This window comes from Caretta caretta, chromosome 1, assembly GCF_965140235.1.
Source record: "Caretta caretta isolate rCarCar2 chromosome 1, rCarCar1.hap1, whole genome shotgun sequence".
Lineage (NCBI taxonomy): Eukaryota > Metazoa > Chordata > Testudines > Cheloniidae > Caretta > Caretta caretta.
In genome coordinates this window covers 350326533-350342259 of record NC_134206.1, presented here as the reverse complement: position 1 = coordinate 350342259, position 15727 = coordinate 350326533, and the positions used below count along the sequence as shown (strand labels likewise).

Below are 15727 nucleotides of genomic sequence, written 5' to 3'. Positions count from 1 at the left end.
GGGCAGCGTGCCCTGTGGGGGGCTCCGGCTGGTGCTGTGGGGGTCCGAGGCACTGTGCTGATGGGCAGCGTGCCCTGTGGGGGGCTCCGGCTGGTGCTGTGAGGGTCCGAGGCGCTGTGCTGATGGGCAGCGTGCCCTGTGGGGGGCTCCGGCTGGCGCTGTGGGGGTCCCAGGCACTGTGCTGATGGGCAGCGTGCCCTGTGGGGGTTTCCGGCTGGCTCTGTGGGGGTCCCAGGCGCTGTGCTGATGGGCAGCGTGCCCTGTGGGGGTTTCCGGCTGGCTCTGTGGGGGTCCCAGGCGCTGTGCCGACGGGCAGCGTGCCCTGTGGGGGGCTCCGGCTGGCGCTGTGGGGGTCCCAGGCGCTGTGCCGACGGGCAGCATGCCCGGTTGGGGGCTCTGGCTGGCACTGTGCCTCTGATGCTCATGCTCACTCGTCCCCAGGCTATGGCGGGCTGGGCCTGTCTATCGAGGGGCCCAGCAAGGTGGACATTAACTGCGAGGACGTGGAGGACGGCACCTGCAAGGTGACCTACTGCCCCACCGAGCCCGGCAACTACATCATCAACATCAAGTTCGCCGACAAGCACGTGCCAGGTGCGGGGGGCATGGCCGGGGCACAGCCAGGCTGGCTGAGACTGGCCACCGGGGACGGCGGCCTGCCAAGGGGAATGTGGTTCAGTGGAGCAGCTAGAGCGGGGGGAAGGGCTGGGAGCCAGGACTCCTGGGTTCTATCCCCAGCTCTGCTCCTGAAGGCAGAGAAGCAACCCAGGTGGCTCCTGGGCATTGGGGAAGCCGTTTCCGTGCCTCGGTTTCCCCTCAGCCCAGGGGGTGCAAGCACCAAGCCCCTGGCTGAAGTTGTTTGGAAGTGCCAGGCGCTGCATTGTGTCAGGCTCCCCCGTGGCGCCCTGCCACCCCCCACGGGCGGGGTGGGTGCCACGGGCAGGGTTGGGGCAGGGCGGGCGCGGCTGACTGGCATGTCCGTGCACAGGGAGCCCCTTCACGGTGAAGGTGACGGGCGAGGGGCGCATGAAGGAGAGCATCACGCGCCGGCGCCAGGCACCCTCCATCGCCAGCATCGGCAGCACCTGCGATCTCAACCTCAAGATCCCAGGTACAGCCTGGGGGGGAAACGGGGGGCAGCTCTGCTCCGAGCCTGCGGAACCTGCCCAGCCCCGTGGGCCTGGCCTGGGGCCCCCAGCCCTGTGCCCTATGCAGCCGGGCAGGAGGGAACACTGATGTGGGTCGGGGGGGGGGGGGGGGGGCTGCCTGCCCCGCCTGGGCCCCTGGCAGGAAGGCTGAGCCCTGTGGATGGGGGGCCAGGACTGGGAGCCTTTCGCAGCCCTCGGTGGGCTTGGGGCCGGGGTGGAGATGACGGGGAGGGCCCTTCCCTGGCAGTGGGACACTGCTGGCTCTGGGGAGGAGCAGGCACTGCAGGGGGCGGGCGGGAGACGTGCGGGGGCCCAGGCCTGGGGGCGGGGGCCCAGCGCCCCCCCTCTGATTCCCTCCCCCCGGCTCGGCGCAGGGAACTGGTTCCAGATGGTGTCGGCACAGGAGCGGCTCACGCGGACCTTCACACGCAGCAGCCATACGTACACGCGCACGGAGCGCACCGAGATCAGCAAGACGCGGGGCGGCGAGACCACGCGGGAGGTGCGGGTGGAGGAGTCCACGCAGGTCGGCGGGGCCCCCTTCCACAACGTCTTCGGCGACTTCCTGGGCCGCGAGAGCCTCGGGTCCTTCGGCAGCATCGCCCGGCCCCAGGAGGGTGCGTGCCCGGCACGGGGCGGGGGGCACATGTGTGCCTTATCCATGGGCAGCAGCATGGCAGCTGTGGGGGGGCGTCCTGCCCTTGGGGGCACTGGGGGAGGCGGCTGCCCCCCGTCATGCACAGGGCAGCCGGAGCTTGTCCCTGGCTCTGCCGGGGCAGGCAGAAAGGATGGGGCAGCGCTGGGGGTCTCATGGGCGCATCGGGTTTGCAGGCGCGTCCCACGCAAACGTGTCGGTGTCTTCCACGCCTCCGGGTGTGCGAGCCACGAGGCACTAGGGGGCGCTGTGCTGCAGGGGGTGCTCTCCCCTCACAGTCAGTGCTGGACCCGATGCCCCAGGGTGGCACTAGGGGGCGCTCTGCTGCTGGCCCCATCTCTGGCTGTTGTTACCCCTGGCTCTTTGCCCCACGGGGGCGTTAGCCCCGGTACCCTGCCCAGATCCCAGGGCAGGTGTCTCCATGCCCACTCCCTGCCCATTCAGCCCAGGACCCTCCTTCCTTCCTGTCCCAAACTGCCCTGGGGCGGGTGCCGCAGCTGCCTGCCAGCTTGTGGCTCAGCACCCCCCGAGTGTGGCAGGCAGAGCCTGTGCCCGCTGGGGCCGTGCGGGTGGTCAAGTCTGCGGATGTCAGACAGGTGGTGCCCCGCCCCAGAGGTGGCTGCATGGCAGTGCTGGCGGCAGGGGGAGGGCCGCAGGGCTGTGATTGATTGACGGCCCCGCCCGTCTCTCATTGCCCAGGCGAGGCGGGCGCCCCGACCATGACGGCCCAGGTGACCAGCCCGTCGGGGCAGACGGCTGACGCGGAGATCATCGAGGGCGAGGACAGCGCTTACAGCGTGCGCTTCGTGCCCCAGGAGATGGGCGCCCACACCGTCCACGTCAAGTACCGCGGGCAACACGTGCCTGGCAGCCCCTTCCAGTTCACCGTGGGGCCCATGGGCGAGGGGGGCGCCCACAAGGTGCGGGCTGGGGGCACTGGCCTGGAGAGGGGCGTCGCTGGAATGCCAGGTAGGGGGTGGGCACTGCGCCGGGTGGGCACCAGAGCCCGCAGGGCTGGAGGGGAGCATGGGGCATTGGGGGTGGGGGGAGAGATTGGAGGGCTTGGGCATTGGGATGGGGGTGGCTCAGGCATTTGGGGGGGCTTAGGCATTGGGATGGGGGTGGCTCAGGCATTTAGAAGGGGCTTGGGCATTGGGATGGGGGCAGCTCGGGCATTTGGGGGCGGCTGGGATGTTGGGGGGGCAGCTGGGGCCCCAGGGGAGCTGGAGTGTTGGGTGTGCTGGGCCCAGGACCCGCCCCTGACGGCGCGCTCTGCCCCCAGCCGAGTTCAGCATCTGGACGCGGGAGGCGGGCGCCGGGGGCCTCTCCATCGCCATCGAGGGGCCCAGCAAGGCCGAGATCGCCTTCGAGGACCGGAAAGACGGCTCCTGCGGCGTCTCCTACATCGTGCAGGAGCCAGGTGGGTGCGGGGGGCCGGGCCCTGGCTCCTCACTGCCCCGCCAGCCCCCCATCTGCCCCCCGTCTGCCTGGCTGTCCTCCATAGCCTGGGCTGCTGCCGCCCGTGGGTCGGACCCCTCTTGTCCCGCTGTGGGGTGGCCGGCGGTGCAGAGGCAGGCAATCCCTGGGCTCCGTCCTCTGCACATTGCTCCCAGGCGTCCCCCCACCGGCATGGAGGGCCCTGCACGTCCCCACAGCCATCCCACACCCCCAGCCTCCTGCTCCCAATCTGGCAGCTTTGGGGGACAAAGGAGTCCTTCCCCCACCAGATCAGGCTGCCCTTTTCTACCCCTAGACCCCCAACGCCTGCGGGGCCCCTTGAACCCGGCCTGGCCGGCTCTCTGGGTCCTCCGGGGCCAACTGCCTGGCCTGGGAGCTGCAGGACTCAGCCCCCAGGGACTCGGTGGCCCTGGGGCCAGCACCCAATCCCTGCTCCCGTCATGGCGCCAGCCCTGGGCCCATGGGACCCGGCACAGGTCGGCAGCCTGGCCTTTAGAGCTGCGCCGGTGCCCCGGGCTGCCGGGCCTGAGCCTGACCCATCCCGCTGGCTCTGCTCCCCAGGGGACTACGAGGTGTCCATCAAGTTCAACGAGGAGCATGTCCCCGACAGCCCCTTCGTGGTGCCGGTGGCCTCCCTCTCCGACGACGCCCGCAGGCTGACGGTGACCAGCCTCCAGGTACCACGTGGCCAGCCTGGCGGGGGGGCGGGCGCTCGGTGCCAGGGGCCAGTGCACAGTGTTGGCACCAGAGGGATGCGAGCCACGGTCCCACCAGGGCCGCTCAGTCCCAACTCGCAGCCCCCTGATAGCCCAGCCCTGAAGTCCCCCTCCCAGCTCTGCCGATACCCCTCAATCCTGACCCTCAGCCCCCCCCCCCCCCCCCCGCCAGGGCCCCTCAGTCCCAACCCGCAGCCCCCTGCATGTCCCCCAGCAGATGGGGCGATTGCATTGGGGCCATGGTCCCTGCAGCCTGGGAAGACCCCAGAACCGCGACCATGTGCCCATCTGGTCCGGGGGGGCAGATTTAGCAGGGGGCAGGGCTTTGACGTGCCCACTGCTGTGGGTCTCCCCCTGCCCCCCTCTGTGCTGGGGGGTGATGGTCCCACCCTGGGTTAACCCAAGTCTCCACTGGCCTCCCCCCGGGAACCGGCCCCTGCCACTCCCAGCATCGCCCCGGCCTTGGCGTCACCCTCCTTTGCCATTGCAGGAGACGGGGTTAAAGGTCAACCAGCCAGCGTCCTTCGCGGTGCAGCTCAACGGGGCGCGGGGCGTGATCGACGCCAAGGTGCACACGCCCTCAGGCATGGTGGAGGAGTGCTACATCTCGGAGCTGGACAGCGGTGAGGGCGCCCGGGCTCAGGGCAGGCGCGAGGGTCGGGCCATGGGCAGGAGGAGGTGCCCGGGGCTGGCCAGATGGGCGATTGCACCAAGGCTCCGGGCCGGGAGTGGTTTTGCCCCACGGGGGCCTGGAGACTCAGAAGATGCAGAGCCAGTCACTGGCCTGAGGGTGGCGCCGTCTTAGCTGGACCCCAGTGAGCAGCCTTGGAGCCTGTGCCAGGCCGGACGGGTTCCTCAGAGCCGCTAGGCGGGTTCCTCACACCCCCTGAGCCTTGGGTGGGCTGGACGGGTGCCGGCGAGGGGCTGGGCGGGTTTCTCGGACCCACCGAGGCTCGGTGTGTCTTCCGGGCCAGGCGGGTGCTGGTGAGGGGCCGGGCCGGGCTCTCTAAGCCCTGCTCTCCCCACAGATAAATCCACCATCCGGTTCATCCCACGCGAGAACGGCGTGCACTCTATCGACGTCAAGTTCAACGGGCGCCACATCCCGGGCAGCCCCTTCAAGATCCGCGTTGGGGAGCAGAGCCAGGCTGGGGACCCGGGCCTCGTCTCGGCGTACGGCCCAGGCCTGGAGGGCGGCATCACAGGTAGGGGCGCGCGGCCCGCTCCCAACCCTGCCGCCGGCTGCTCTCCGCAGGGGGGAAGGACGCGGCACCGGCTGGTGCCCTTGTGCCCGGCCTGGCGCCACTCGAGGGAGGGGATCCAGGCGCCGGAGCCAGTCCCCGAGCCTGGATGGGAGCCTGCCAAGGAGATCCAGCGGGCAGTGGGGTGGGTTGGGGAAGGGGGCACTCTGCCCTGGGCTGCCCCCACATGTGCTGGCACTTGGGGGACTGTGCCCGTCTCTCTCCCAACACCCAGAGGTGTAACCCTCGGAGGTTGGTATCTCCCCCTTGTGGGCACCCACAGCCCTCACTGTCCCCGGCTCCGCGTAGCTTCTGGCACTGCAGCCCCCTGCCCCTCCATTGCGGAGGGTCCCTGCTCCTGGCACCCGGGGTCTGGGTCCGGCAGGCCCTGCCCCTGCTGCCCCCTAACCCCAGTCCCGTCCCAGGCGTGTCCTCGGAGTTCTTCGTCAACACCGTGAACGCTGGCTCGGGCGCCCTGGCCGTCACCATCGACGGCCCCTCCAAGGTGAAGCTGGACTGCCAGGAGTGCCCCGAGGGCCACCGAGTCACCTACACGCCCATGGCGCCCGGCAGCTACCTCATCTCCATCAAGTATGGCGGCCCCCAGCACATCGTGGGCAGCCCCTTCAAAGCCAAGGTCACAGGTACGGCCATGCATGGGGAGGGGGGTGGAGCCTGGCCATGCATGGGGAGGGGGGCGGAGCCTGGCCACGCATGGTTGGTGGGGCAGGGTCCCAGCCATGCCCTCCGCTGGGATGCAGGGGAGGATCCTGGTCGGGCTGGAGGGCGTGAAAGGTGGGTGTGGGGCTCAGGCAGCAGGGGCTGGCTGGCTGGAGGCTGCAGGCCAGAAGAGGGTCACTGCGTGGGTGGGGGTGGTTGGTTACGTGTCCCCCTGCCCCTCTCCAGGGCCACGTCTCTCCGGCGGCCACAGCCTCCACGAGACGTCCACAGTCCTGGTGGAGACGGTCACCAAGTCCTCGTCCTCCGTGGGCAGCAGCTTCAGCTCCATGCCCAAGTTCTCCTCCGACGCCAGCAAGGTGGTGGCCCGGGGGCCCGGGCTCACCAAGGCCTTCGTGGGCCAGAAGAACACCTTTACCGTGGACTGCAGCAAGGCTGGTACGGGAGGGGCGGGGCCTGGCCTCATGGGGCGGGGTCTAGTGGGAAGGGCGGGTTCTGGCCTCCAGGGGTGGACCTGGTGGAGAGGGATGGGGCTTAGTGGGGAGGGGATGAGCCTGTCCAGCAGGGGGCAGGATTAGTGGGTCACATGGCTGGGGGAGGGGCGCTAATGTGGGGTGAGCTCTATGGGGCACAGGAGGTGACTCAGCAACCAGGTCTCCTTGGGCACCGCTGAGGGTCAGCGTGAGCCCCCCGAGAGCTGGGGGGGACGGTGGGCGGGCATATGGGGGGAGGACGTGGGCCCTACCTCCATCGCTGTGGCTGCCCTGCTTCCATGGGGTTTCTGGTGCTGGGGGCACTGTGCTCTGCAGGGACCTGGCCCAAGCTGAGCCTGCCCCCCCGGGACATGCTCTCCTCCTCACCCCCAGCTGCGCTCTCTGTCCCCCCAGGCACCAACATGCTGATGGTCGGTGTGCACGGCCCCAAGACGCCGTGCGAGGAGGTGTACGTCAAGCACATGGGCAACCGGGTGTATAACGTCACCTACACTGTCAAGGAGAAGGGGGACTACGTCCTCATCCTCAAATGGGGCGACGAGGGCGTGCCGGGCAGCCCCTACCAGGTCACCGTGCCCTAGCCAGGAGCCAGCGCCGGGAGCTGCGGCGCCTCCCCTGGGCACGGCGAGGCGCCCACCCCCTTCCCCTCCTCTCTCTCTCACACTCACTCACACTCACACACACACACACGCTTTCCCCCCCCTCCCCCGGCCGGTGCCCCACGAACTCCGTCCTGTCCACTGGTGAAGAGCCGTCAGCCACGGACTCCACTGTCCTGCCCGGCACCAAGGACTGTTCTTGTCCAACGGCACCCGCCAGCTGCCCACAATGCTCCTCTGCGAGGCTGCCCTCCAGCTGCCCACAATGCTTCTCTGCAGGGGCACCAGCCAGCGGCCCACAATACTTCTCTGCGGGGCCCTGTTAGGGGCATTGAACTGGGTGAAAGAAAGAGAGGAACTTTTTATAGTGGTTTTTCATCACTTCCTCTCTCGCTTTCCTCCAGTACTAGCCTAGCTGGAGGGGCAGAGGACATGGCCAGGGCACAGAGCGGGCACAGGCAGGGCAGAGGGCATGGCTAGGGTGCAGAGTGGGCACAAGCAGGGCAGAGGGCATGGCTAGGGTGCAGAGCGGGCACAGGCAGGGCAGAGGGCATGGTCAGGGTGCAGACTGGGCACAGCTGGGCACAGCTAGGGCACAAAAAGGGTGGAGGGCATGGCTGGGGTGCAGACCAGGCACAGATGGGGAGGAGGGCATGGCTGGGATGTAGGTGGGTGCAGGGCATGGCTGGGCACAGACTGGCAGAGAGCATGGCCCAGGGCATGACAGGGCAGATAAGGTTGTAGACAGGCTAGGTTTGAGCAGGAAAAGGGCCAGGGGCAGGAAGCCGCTTTCCAGGGTTGGGGCTCCCGGTTGTACGTGAGCAAGGGGTGAGCTGCTGTGGTGGTGGGGGAGGGAGAGGTCAGTGTGCACCCTAGGGCTCCTCTCCCCACTCTGAGCGAGAGGCTCAGCCCTGAGGACCGAGGGAGGTGCCTGGGAGGGGCTGGTTGGGGGGTGCCACCAAGGGACATGCCAGCCCATCTCAGGCGGAGATTGAGGGGCCCCTGCTTCACAGGTGCTGAGAGGGGCTAGGCTGAGAGGGGCTAGGCCAGTGGGCAGGAAGTGTCTGGGGTCCGCTCCGCAAGCCCAGGGCAGCAGGCCGTGGAGCCGGTGCCAGGGAGGGGAAAACCAAGTGGGCTGTGATACCCACCACCCCCCAGGCCGGAGCCCACTGGCCCCATGCACACAGCCCGGAGAGCCAAGCCCTGGGGAAGTGGGGAGCTCCCAAGGGTGCTGGGGGCCTGGTAGGTGTCTGGTCATCCCCTGCCCTTGGCCAATGCCTGCTGTGCCCTTCTGCCCCTCCTTGGCCTCTGGCGCTGCCCACTGCCTCCCTGAGCTGCTCAGTGGCCGACTCGCTGTCTGGCTTCTGATGCTTTTTGAAAAAAACCACACCCTAAAAATACCCCCGCCCGGGTGCCCGGCCCCGGTGCGTGGTCTGTGAGTGCCTCTGGGTCTGTACGGGCGAGGGGAGCCCCTGGCGCTCCCAGCTTCGTTCTCTGCCGAGCGCCGGGGCCGGCCACCTGCCAGGGAAATAAAGTGACTTGCTAAGGTGCCCTGTGCTGCTGCCTGTGTGTCCTGCGCCGTGGGGCCACGATGGGGCGACAGGATAGGCCCCCGCCCCAGCCGCTCCCAGTAGCAGGGCTGCCTCCGTGGCCTGGGGACGTTGCTCCCCAGGGCCAGGCATTCCCAGCCCTATGCCAAGTCTTACCCACCCAGCCGGGCCCCGCATGCTCTGGCACCCACTGAGCTGGGGGGAGCTGAAGGGCAGGGGGAGCGGCTGGCCCCCTCCTGTGTAATGTTAGCCTCGGGCTGGTTCATCCCCTCCCTTCCCTGCCCCCCCCCCCGATTCTCCATGAGTGGGGCTGGCTGGTGTCCCGGCGTCCCGGGGTGCTGCTCTGGGACTGCTCCCGACGAAGCCAGGCAGGACTCTGGGGGAGCCTCCTCTCCGGGAGCAGCCTGTCTGCAGGACACACAGCTCCCCCGGCTCCACCTTCCTGGGTCTGACCTCGGAGCATTCAGCATCCTCTGCCCTCCCTGCGCTTCCCCCAGCGAGTCCCCCAGGCGGGGTCCTGGGGGGGCCAGAGGGTCCTGCCCCCCGACTCCGTAGTCAGACGGGACTCTCAGCCAGCCAGTAACACAGAAGGTTTATTAGACGACAGGAACGTGGTCTAACACAGAGCTTGTAGGTGTAGAGAACAGGACCCCTCAACTCGGTCCATTTTGGGGGGGAGTGAGCCAGACAACCCCGTCTGCACTTCACTCCTCGTCCCCAGCCAGCCCCCAACTGACTCCCCCTCCAGACACTCCTCCTCTGGGCTTTGTCCCTGTCCCGGGCCAGGAGGTCACCGGATTCCTTTGTTCTCCAACCCTTCAGCTCTCAGCTTGCACGGGGGAAGGCCCAGGCCATCAGGTGCCAGGAGACAGAGTGTCGGCCATTTATGTACCCCGGCCCTGTGCTCTGCAACAATTACACCCCTTATCCCACCACCTAGAGACTTAAGTAATGCATAGGGGAAACTGAGACACCCCGACAGTATTCAGAGGAAACATTAGGAACAGTCCCATTTCGTCACAGCTTGGCGACTCCTGCCCCTGCTGCCAGCTGCACTGAGCCCCCCAAGGATGGGGCAGCCAGCCGTGCCTTGCCAGGGGATCCCGGTTTAGATCGGGAAGGCCGAGAGACTGTGGCACAAACAGCGGGTGCAACAGACACTGGTCAGGGCCAAAAAGTGGTGCCTTGCTCCTGGAGCTTGCTGGGGGTGGATCCCCCTAGATGGGGCCAGCAGCCGACCCCCATGGTGCCCCCTAATGTGGGGGCTGGGCATGGGCCCTAAACACAGGACCAGGCTACCCAGAACCCAAATTATGGTCTGGGCTACTCTGGATTAGCTGGGTCCCCCGCCCTGTGGAGCCAGAGCTGGTGACCCCCACCCCTCCAGGAGCTGGGGAACAGCCGGCGTGGTTGCCCCGTGGCTGGCACAGTTCAATGCAGTGTGGCCCAGCTGGCGAGGGGGGGGGAGGGAAGAGCCAGGTGCCTCTGACCCGCCTCCCCCCCCCCCCCCGAGGCTGGGGTCATGCACAGTGGCTGGGGGTTGAGCTGGGCTCCCTGGGCTGGCCCTGGCCTGCTGGCAGGTGGCTCCGTAGCGTGATGCCATCAGTGCAGGCCCAGGGTTCCCGCCTCCCGCTCCACGTGCTGCCGGAGTGGCTGCCACCCCGGGTAGGGCGGGTGCGCCAGACTCCCAGGCAGTGCTCTGCCCGGGGGTTTGCCAGTCGGGCCGCCCAGAGCAGAATGACGCCGCGGGGTCCAGAACCAGGCCCTGGCTCGGCAGCGAACAAAGGAGCCTCTGCAAACGTTCCCCAGGGCGGCTGAGCACCCACAAATCAACACCCCACGCACCATGGCGCACGAGGGCCTGGCCCTACACGAGCTCTGGGAGCGGACAGGTCAGAGCAGGGGGCTGGAGCCAGGACTCCTGGGTTCTATCCCTGGCTCTGGGAGGGGAGTGGGGTCAAGTGGTTAGAGCAGGGGGACTGGCAGCCAGGACTCCTGGGTTCTCTCCCAGCTCTGGGAGGGGAGTGGGGTCTGTCGTGGACCCACATGGTCAGCGCTGTGTCCCCAGTTTTGACTCAGTCTCTGGGAGGAGCCCTTCAGTGGGGCAGACTCCCAAGGGGGCTCACGGCCTCCAGGCTAATCCCCCCCATCTCAGTGTGCCCTGAGGCTGGGCCTGCAGCCCCCCAGGCTCCCCCCCCCCATGAGCTCTGCTCAGGGCGTCCCACCGCGGGGGAGCCGTGCAGGGCCTCTGGGGACTGGCCCCGCGCCCGGCATCTGCGGCACCGCTGCCCCGGCTGGCAGCACAGGTGGGTGTAGGCAGTAGCGGGCGCCCCGCCCAGGAGGCCTCGGGCAGCCCAGAGCCCAGCCAGGCCAGGCCGCAGGGAGCCCCGGGGTCAGGCTCCCTCAGCCCATGGTCCGAATCCACCCACCCCTGCCCCCCGGGCCCTGTTCCCGCAGCTGCGGCCGGGCGGGGGGTTCGGCGCTCCGGGGGCACCGGGTGCTCGGGGGCATGCCCAGGGCCCAGGGCCCAGCCAGCTGGGGCCACCCCGGTGAGTCCTCCCAGCCCTGCCCCGCTTGGGAACAAAGCCGCACACCCGGGAAACTGAGGCACGGCCAAGCGCCAGAAGAAATACTGCAAACAATTCCCACTTCGTCACATGGCCTGGGGGGGTAGAGTGGGGGAGGGGGCAGGACTCCTGGGTTCTCTCCGAGCTCGGGGGGGGGGGGTCACAGCGCACAGGCGCAGGAGCCCGCGGGCCGCACGCAGCGCCCGCGCACGCGTGGAACCGCTCCGCCAGCCTCCCAGCGGTCGGCGCGCGATGCGCATGCTCCGAATGGCGGGGGGCGGGGGAGCCAGCCGCGCACGCGCAGGCGGGTGCTGCAGGGGCCGGCCGCGCCTGCGCCGTGCGCGCCGAGGGTCTCAGGGGCCGGCGGCGAGCGGCGGCGGAGTCGAGCCATGGCCGGGCGGGGGAAGCTGATCGCGGTGATGGGGGACGAGGACACGGTGACGGGCTTCCTGCTGGGCGGGGTGGGCGAGCTCAACAAGCACCGCAAGCCCAACTTCCTGGTGGTGGAGAAGGACACGAGCCTGACCGAGATCGAGGAGACCTTCCGGTGCGCGGCCGGGACCACCGGGGCGCGGGGGGGGGGGGAGCCGGGCGGGACCACCGGGGCGCGGGGGGGGGAGCCGGGCGGGACCACCGGGGCGCGGGGAGGGGGGAGCCGGGCGGGACCACCGGGGCGCGGGGGGGGGAGCCGGGCGGGACCACCGGGGCGCGGGGGGGGGAGCCGGGCGGGACCACCGGGGCGCGGGGGAGGGAGGGGAGCCGGGCGGGACCACCGGGGCGCGGGGGGGGGGAGCCGGGCGGGACCACCGAGGCGCGGGGGGGGGGGAGCCGGGCGGAACCACCGGGGCGCGGGGGGGGGAGGGAGGGGAGCCGGGCGGGACCACCGAGGCGCGGGGGGGGGGAGCCGGGCGGGACCACCGGGGCGCGGGGGGGAGGGGAGCCGGGCGGAACCACCGGGGCGCGGGGGGGGGGAGGGAGGGGAGCCGGGCGGGACCACCGGGGCGCGGAGGGGGGGCAGCCAGGGGGTGCGGGGAGCTGACCCTGGAGCTGTGGGGGACCCAGGAGTCCGGCTTTGCTTATCCAGTGGAGGGTGCAGGTGCTGGTTCCCTGGGGGGTCTGCAGGTGATGGTTTGGGGGGGGCAGATGCTGGCTCGGGGGGGGGGGGTGTCAGTTCCCCCTGGTGCAGCCCCCCCCCATTCCCGCTTCCCCCCCCCCAGGAGCTTCCTGAGCCGCGAGGACATCGGCATCATCCTGATCAACCAGTTCATCGCGGAGCTGATCCGGCACGTGCTGGACGCGCACACCCGCTCGCTGCCCGCCGTGCTGGAGATCCCCTCCAAGGAGCACCCCTACGACGCCGCCAAGGACTCCATCCTGCGCCGCGCCAGGGGCATGTTCACCGCCGAGGACCTGCGCTAGGGGCTGCGCTGCCCGGCCTTGCCGGCCCCGGGCCCCGGCCGGCTCCCTCCCTCCCTCCGGCCTCGGGCCCGGTCGCCCCAGCGGGCCCCAGCTGAGCCCCGGGGGAGCGGCTGCTCCTGCCGTTCTTCGGGGGCACGGAACAGCATCTGCCCCTCCCCAGGGCTGAATTGCTGCAGCCCCCTGTGCTGGGGCGTCCGGGCCCAGACTGGCTCCCTGGGGGGGGGGGGGGGGGCGTGTTGGGCCTACGTGGCTGTCCTCCCCACCCTGCTCCTCTGACCCCCTCTGGGGCTCCAGGGGCCTCCCACCAGCTGTGGGGCTGAGGGCCACATGCACCCAATCCATGCTGCTGCCCCCGAACCCTCCCCGAGCCCCTGTGTGCTGGGGGCAGGAGCTGTGTGCCAGTTGGCATGGGGGGGGCAGCAGCAAGGTGGGTGCCAGAGCTGGCCCATGCCCCTGGCTCGGCCGCACCCCTCCCGTTTCCCAGAGCCCCGGCTCCCCTTGTCCCTCCGTGTGCTGCCGGCGGATCCGCCTCGTGTATGTTCCTGTGACGGTTGAGCTGTTACATTAAAGCAGAGGAGCCCCCCTCCCCCCCCGATTCCTGTGCTCTGTGCTGGGGCAGACGCCCTCCCGAGCCGGGCTGCGCCCCAAAGGCCCCGGTGTGGGCAGAGCACCAGCAGGGAGGGGGCTCAGCTGGAGGGCGAGGGGTTAAAACCGAGCCAGGCTGAGGAGCTGGCCTGTGCTGAGCTCCCTGCCTGTCCGGGACAGCTCCTGCCGGCCGGGGCCAGTCCCAACCCAGCTCCCGGTTCGCTGCACTGGCATTCTCCCGCCTGCCAGGAGCTCCCTGGTTAGGCCGGTCATTTGCCCGCAGTGGAGATGGGGGTGTGCGCGCAATCCTGACCTCCCCCCCACACACACACCTGCCCCCTCTCCTGCACCTGCCCTTGGCGGGGGCTGCGGGGAGGCTGGCAGCTCTCGGCAGTCACCAGCCTTCGCTCCCAGTGACGCTCTGCCAGCAGACCTCCTCCCCAGGCAGGCGCTGGCCTCTCCCCGGCGGGGGGGCTGCTTATGAGCCCGTCCCATGACCCCGAAAGGGGAAGTGGCTGCGACTCACCCGCATGCGGCTCTGAGGAGCCAGCAGCTGCTTTGTCCTCAGCACCAGCCCGAGGCCTGGTGGCCCTGACCTAGGCGGGCGGCATCCAGGCTGGCCTGGCTCCTGGCCCTGACCTAGGCGGGCGAAGGGACGTGCAGCGACCTGCACCCCTGCTGACCGCACTGCGCTCGCTGGCTGCTGCGCGTGGGGCTGCCACGGTCCCAGGGAAACCGGCTGCGGAGCCGCGGCTGGGCCGGTAGCTGACCAGCGGGTGATGCCCTCTGCCCTTCCAGCCTGGCCGTGCCGGTGGCACCAGCTAGTTCATGAACGCAGGCGCTGGGTGGGGAGTGCCAGTGGCTGGTGAATCTGCTGCTCCTGAACGGGAGGAGGGGCCGCTGAATATGGGTGCTGCTGTCTCCTTGCCCCCGGGCTCTCTCCCTCTCCCTCCCTTGGTGGCTGCTCCTCTCCCTGCCCTGGCTGCTTCCTGCCTCCTGGGTTCAGTTTCACCATGTCCCAGCTGGCTGCAATGCTGGGCAGAGCCCTGAAGGGAGGAGCTGGCCTGTGCCAGCTCCCTGCCCGCATGGGACAGCTCCAGCCGGCCGGGGCCGCTCCCAGCCTGGTTCTGGGCCTGCCCTCCTGCCTGGGGGCAGCTCTCTGTCCCCTTCCCAGACCTGGCTCTGCACAGAGCGTGACAGACCCAGGGGGACCCTGCTGCTGCCGGCAGGGCTGGGGCGGTGGAAGTGCTGAGCCGTGTGGGCCGGCTGCTGCTGCAGAGCGGAGGGAGAGCCGGGGAGCTGCTGGGACTCTTTAGCCAGGCCACTGTGCCCGGGGTGCTGGGAGCCGGCCAGGAGCTTCCACGGTCGGTGTTACAGGGTGCCCGCGTGGCAGGGGGGCGCTAGAGCGGCCTGGCCAGATGAGCCAGGAGGGCACTGAGCTGGGGCCAGCGTGGCCCGGGGGGACTGGCTCAGGGCCAATGAATTAACCATTGGCACAGCTCAGCAGGGCTGGGGGTGGCATGGTTGATACAGCGAGCTGGGCTGGGCTCTGGGCTGGGGTCAGGGAGATGATCACAAGGGGGGGGTCTCTGGGTCTGCCCTCAGGCGGGTCCTGCTAGGGAAGCCCAGTAGCCCACCCCCATTCCAGGGCCAGCTGAGGGTGCAGTGATGATGCCCCCCTGCTCCTCGCTCCCTGGGCAGGCCGAGCGGAGCCCAGGTGCTCTCTAGGGGGCATGCTCTGCCCTGGGGCATTGCCCACCAGCCAGGCTCTAGGGGCGTTGGGGCCTTGCCAGTTCCACGGCCTGGTGCTGGCAGCCCTGTCCCAGAGTTTGTCAACACAGAGCCTTCCCCAGCCCCCGAGGTGCCAGCCTGGGGCATGTGGCATGTGCTGCTCTGGGGGACATGATTTGAGCTTGTGTGTCAAGAGCCAGAGACGGCCCCTGAGCCCTGGGGAACCAGGGGCCGGGGAGCCTGTCTGCTCTGGCTCCCAGCCGCCCCCTCCCCACCCCATTCACTGCCCATCCTGTGGGGCATTCAGGTTAGGGGCTGTGCCCAGTCTATGAGCCTGAGGGGCACCCCAGGTGGGTGACCCCTCCTAGTGGGGCAAGAGCCCCCCTATCCAGCTGCTATCTGAACTGCATCACCCCGTGCTGCTCCCTCTGAGGGTGGCCTAAGCTTCCTGTATGCCACTGATCTGCCCCCTGCCTAGCTGGCAGTGCCTTTGGGGGACCCCCTGCCCTCTGCACAGCTTGCTTCCTTCCAGCCTCAGGCTGCCCCCAGCAGAACCTTGGATCCTGGCCCCAAATACCTGCAGCCAGGCACTGACCCTCCCAAGGTCAGTCTGGCAGAGCTGGGAACCCAGGAGTCTGGGCTGCTAGCGCCCACCCCAAGCACAGCACCTGCCCCCTGGAGCTGGCATCTGCTGGCGGGTGCCATCTGCTCTGGATCCCTCTGCAAGTCCTTGGGGGGGCGGGGGGTATTCTAACAGCCAGAAATACGGGCCCAGGTTTAATCCATTGGGGCTTGTAGCCTCTCGCCCCCCCTGCTCCCAGTCCCCTGACTGCCCTGACCCTTATCCACCCCTCCCCGACAGCCCCCCAGGGACTCCCACGCCTTA

General features: G+C 69.4%; 2 protein-coding genes across 6 annotated transcripts in view; both read left to right on the top strand.

Moving 5' to 3' along the window:
* The window catches only part of FLNC (filamin C), a 58072-nt gene extending 49533 nt beyond the window's left edge, over window positions 1-8539 (top strand). For all 5 annotated transcript variants that reach the window (XM_075124593.1, XM_075124591.1, XM_075124592.1 and 2 more), the window contains 11 exons: window positions 442-594; window positions 989-1111; window positions 1523-1765; window positions 2503-2772; window positions 3086-3223; window positions 3823-3938; window positions 4468-4600; window positions 5006-5182; window positions 5644-5862; window positions 6125-6334; window positions 6784-8539. In XM_075124593.1, the coding sequence (XP_074980694.1) occupies window positions 442-594; window positions 989-1111; window positions 1523-1765; window positions 2503-2772; window positions 3086-3223; window positions 3823-3938; window positions 4468-4600; window positions 5006-5182; window positions 5644-5862; window positions 6125-6334; window positions 6784-6971 (1970 nt within the window). In that variant the 3' untranslated portion in view covers window positions 6972-8539. The remainder of the gene's footprint in view (window positions 1-441; window positions 595-988; window positions 1112-1522; window positions 1766-2502; window positions 2773-3085; window positions 3224-3822; window positions 3939-4467; window positions 4601-5005; window positions 5183-5643; window positions 5863-6124; window positions 6335-6783) is intronic.
* A 2892-nt stretch (window positions 8540-11431) lies between these two features.
* On the top strand, window positions 11432-13112 carry ATP6V1F (ATPase H+ transporting V1 subunit F). The gene is made up of 2 exons (XM_048836790.2): window positions 11432-11653; window positions 12324-13112. The coding sequence occupies exons 1-2, from the start codon at window positions 11496-11498 to the stop codon at window positions 12523-12525; spliced, it is 360 nt and encodes a 119-aa protein (XP_048692747.1). The 5' UTR covers window positions 11432-11495; the 3' UTR covers window positions 12526-13112.
* Window positions 13113-15727: the final 2615 nt, after the last annotated feature.

What these genes read in the sequence shown, in the direction of transcription:
- ATP6V1F (XM_048836790.2), top strand. Translation starts at nt 11,496, where the DNA reads ATGGCCGGGCGGGGGAAGCTGATCGCGGTGATGGGGGACGAGGACACG. An exon ending in GAGATCGAGGAGACCTTCCG is followed by an intron (nt 11,654 to 12,323) that starts GTGCGCGGCCGG and finishes CCCCCCCCCCAG; the next exon opens with GAGCTTCCTGAGCCGCGAGG.